The sequence below is a fragment of the Nestor notabilis genome, unplaced genomic scaffold (genome assembly GCF_000696875.1).
Source record: "Nestor notabilis isolate BGI_N333 unplaced genomic scaffold, ASM69687v1 scaffold31374, whole genome shotgun sequence".
In the NCBI taxonomy this organism is placed as follows: Eukaryota; Metazoa; Chordata; class Aves; order Psittaciformes; family Psittacidae; genus Nestor; species Nestor notabilis.
In genome coordinates, this window is record NW_009926648.1 from 3,177 (window position 1) to 5,836 (window position 2,660).

At 45.8% G+C, this 2,660-nt stretch overlaps 1 protein-coding gene across 1 annotated transcript in view; it reads left to right on the forward strand.

Moving 5' to 3' along the window:
* Nucleotides 1-83: 83 nt before the first annotated feature.
* Nucleotides 84-2,660, forward strand: part of USP40 (ubiquitin specific peptidase 40) — a gene marked incomplete at its 3' end in the record, with an annotated part of 29,036 nt that continues 26,459 nt past the window's right edge. The window contains exons 1-3 of the mRNA XM_010013622.1: nt 84-282; nt 785-852; nt 1,971-2,084. Of these exons, the coding sequence (XP_010011924.1) occupies nt 84-282; nt 785-852; nt 1,971-2,084 (381 nt within the window). The remainder of the gene's footprint in view (nt 283-784; nt 853-1,970; nt 2,085-2,660) is intronic.

The following is a 2,660-nucleotide window of genomic DNA, read 5'->3' on the forward strand; positions in this document are numbered from 1 at the left end:
GATTAGAGGTGGGTGCATTCAATTGCATTTTGTATAGTAAACACATCATTTCCTATTTTTAAAGGACTCTTTTTGCCTTCACAATGTTTGGGGACTTGTTTGAGGAGGATTTTTCCTTTATTTCCAACAATCATTGTGGAAAAGGGAAGAAATCAAAGCCCAGAGATTTCGAACCTCCAGCTCCCAGGGATTTCACCAACCTAAGTGGTATCAAAAACCAGGGTGGGACCTGCTACCTCAATTCCCTTCTGCAGACCCTGCTTTTCACGCCTGAATTCCGAGGTAATGTGTCCAAAATTGTCTTAAACTATGTTTGGAATTAATATTTTACAGTGGCTTGCATTTGTTTTTTAATTAAAGAAACACTGCAAACACAGATCAGGAACAGTTTACTTCAGTTCACTTCAAATAAGTGATTACAGCCTACTCAGAGCTGTAAAAATGGTATTGTCACTTCTGCACACAATGTAAGTATTTGTACCTCTCCCTACAGGTGGACAGTTACAACACGTGTAACTAAGAAAGGTTGTTGCTCTCTCTAAAGTGGTGTTCCTTTTTGTTAATGCAACCACTGATTCCTGAGAAAATACATTGCCATTAAACACCTTCACGCTTACTTCTACTTGATGGTTGTAGCTTGAATCAGTTGCAAAGTTGGATGATGTCCAGAAATGTTGTTTGATGTTTTCAGTTGCCAAAAGTGCTTGACAGTTCAAACACAATAAATCTTTAAAGAGGAGACGTTGTCTTTGTTTTAAATAGGCATTTTTCTTTCCAATTGCAGAAGCACTGTTCTCTCTAGGACCTGAAGAACTTGGGACTCTGGATGATAGCAGTAAACCAGATGCAAAGGTATTTAACTTCTTCTTGTCATTAGCCACTTCTAAATGTTGATGCATAGAATCCCAGCCAGGTTTGTGTTGAAGGGAGCTTAAAGCTCCTCCAGTCCCAACCCGTGCCGCGGGCAGGGACACCTTCCACCAGAGCAGGTTGCTCCAAGCCCCTGTGTCCAGCCTGGCCTTGAACACTGCCAGGGATGGGGCAGCCACAGCTTCTCTGGGCACCCTGTGCCAGCGCCTCAGCACCCTCACAGGGAAGAGCTTCTGCCCAAGAGCTCATCTCAATCTCCCCTCTGGCAGGTTCAAGCCATTGCCCTTGTCCTGTCCCTACAGGCCCTTGTCCAAAGCCCCTCTCCAGGTTTCCTGGAGCCCCTTTAGGCACTGGAGCTGCTCTAAGGTGTCCCCTTCAGGAGCCTTCTCTTCTCCAGCTGGCCCAGCCCAGCTCTCTCAGCCTGGCTCCATAGGAGATACTTGTCACCAGCTTAAATAAAAACCTAAATAAATGTGTGTAGCCCAGCTCTTAGCCATGCATAAGGTGGTACAGGACTGGAATTTAATTCCTGTTTCAAAAGTGCTCCCTAAAGTTTGATTACAGAATTCCATTCTTTAATCCTCAGGTTAAACTGATGCAACTGGTTGCTTGAAAAATGTATTTCTCTGCACGTCCAAGATAACTATAGGGAGCTGATCACTGTGACATTAGCTTGTGACATGAACTGTTCTCCTTCCTGTCTCGTGTGGTGTGTGTGTCCCACCAAGCCCCTCACTGACCAAGGAGTAGCATATGTTAAATCTATGTCGTCATGTCTTGCAGCTGAGTTCTTAGGGTTTCTGTTATTACAGATAGCACAGCAAGTTGTCCTTTTTTTGCTATGCTGATGGCTTAATTTAATCCTTACAGTTCTGCAAAACCCGTGTTCCATGACTCTATTTGGCTGAGTAAGGTGAAGCACTGGCTTCTTGGGAACAAGGTCTGATGTTTTGTTCTGAATTGAGTAACCTGTGTTATAAAAGCAATAGACAGTGGTGGTTTATTACATGTCTTGTATGGAATGCTTTTTCTCTTTATTGAAATGAAGGGTTTGAAGACTCTTTCTCATCTCTTGGCTATATTTTGGGTTTTATTTCTAGGTTCGAATAATTCCATTACAACTTCAACGGTTATTTGCTCAGCTTTTGCTCTTGGACCAGCAGGCTGCATCTACAACAGACCTTACTGAGAGCTTTGGGTGGAGCAGTCATGAGGTACAATCACCATCAGTGACACCAGCACTGAGAACTTCTCCTGAATTAAAAGATTTTTTTTTTAAGTCAAGTCTGACATTTAAGAAATATTTAAAAATACTTCAAGTTATGGAGGTAGCATTGACTTGGGTCAACTATTACTGTGTACTGTGTCCCACATGGGTGGTAACTGGAGTGAGAACAGCTCTGAGGAGAAGGACTTGGGGGTGCTGGGTGAGGAGAAGCTCCCCAGGACCCAGCTTCAGTGTGTGCTTGAGCCCAGAACCCCCCTGTGTGCTGGGCTACACCCCCAGAGCGTGAGCAGCAGCTCAGGGAGGGGATCCTGCCTCTCTGCTGTGCTCTGGGGAGACCTTAGAGCAGCTCCAGTGCCTAAAGGGGCTCCAGGAATCCTGGAGAGGGGCTTTTGACAAGGGCCTGTAGGGACAGGCCAAGGGGAATGGCTTTAACCTGCCAGAGAGGAGACTGTGATGGGCTCTGAGGCAGAAGCTCTTCCCTGTGAGGGTGCTGAGGCGCTGGCCCAGGGTGCCCAGAGAAGCTGTGGCTGCCCCATCCCTGGCAGTGTCCAAGGCCAGGTTG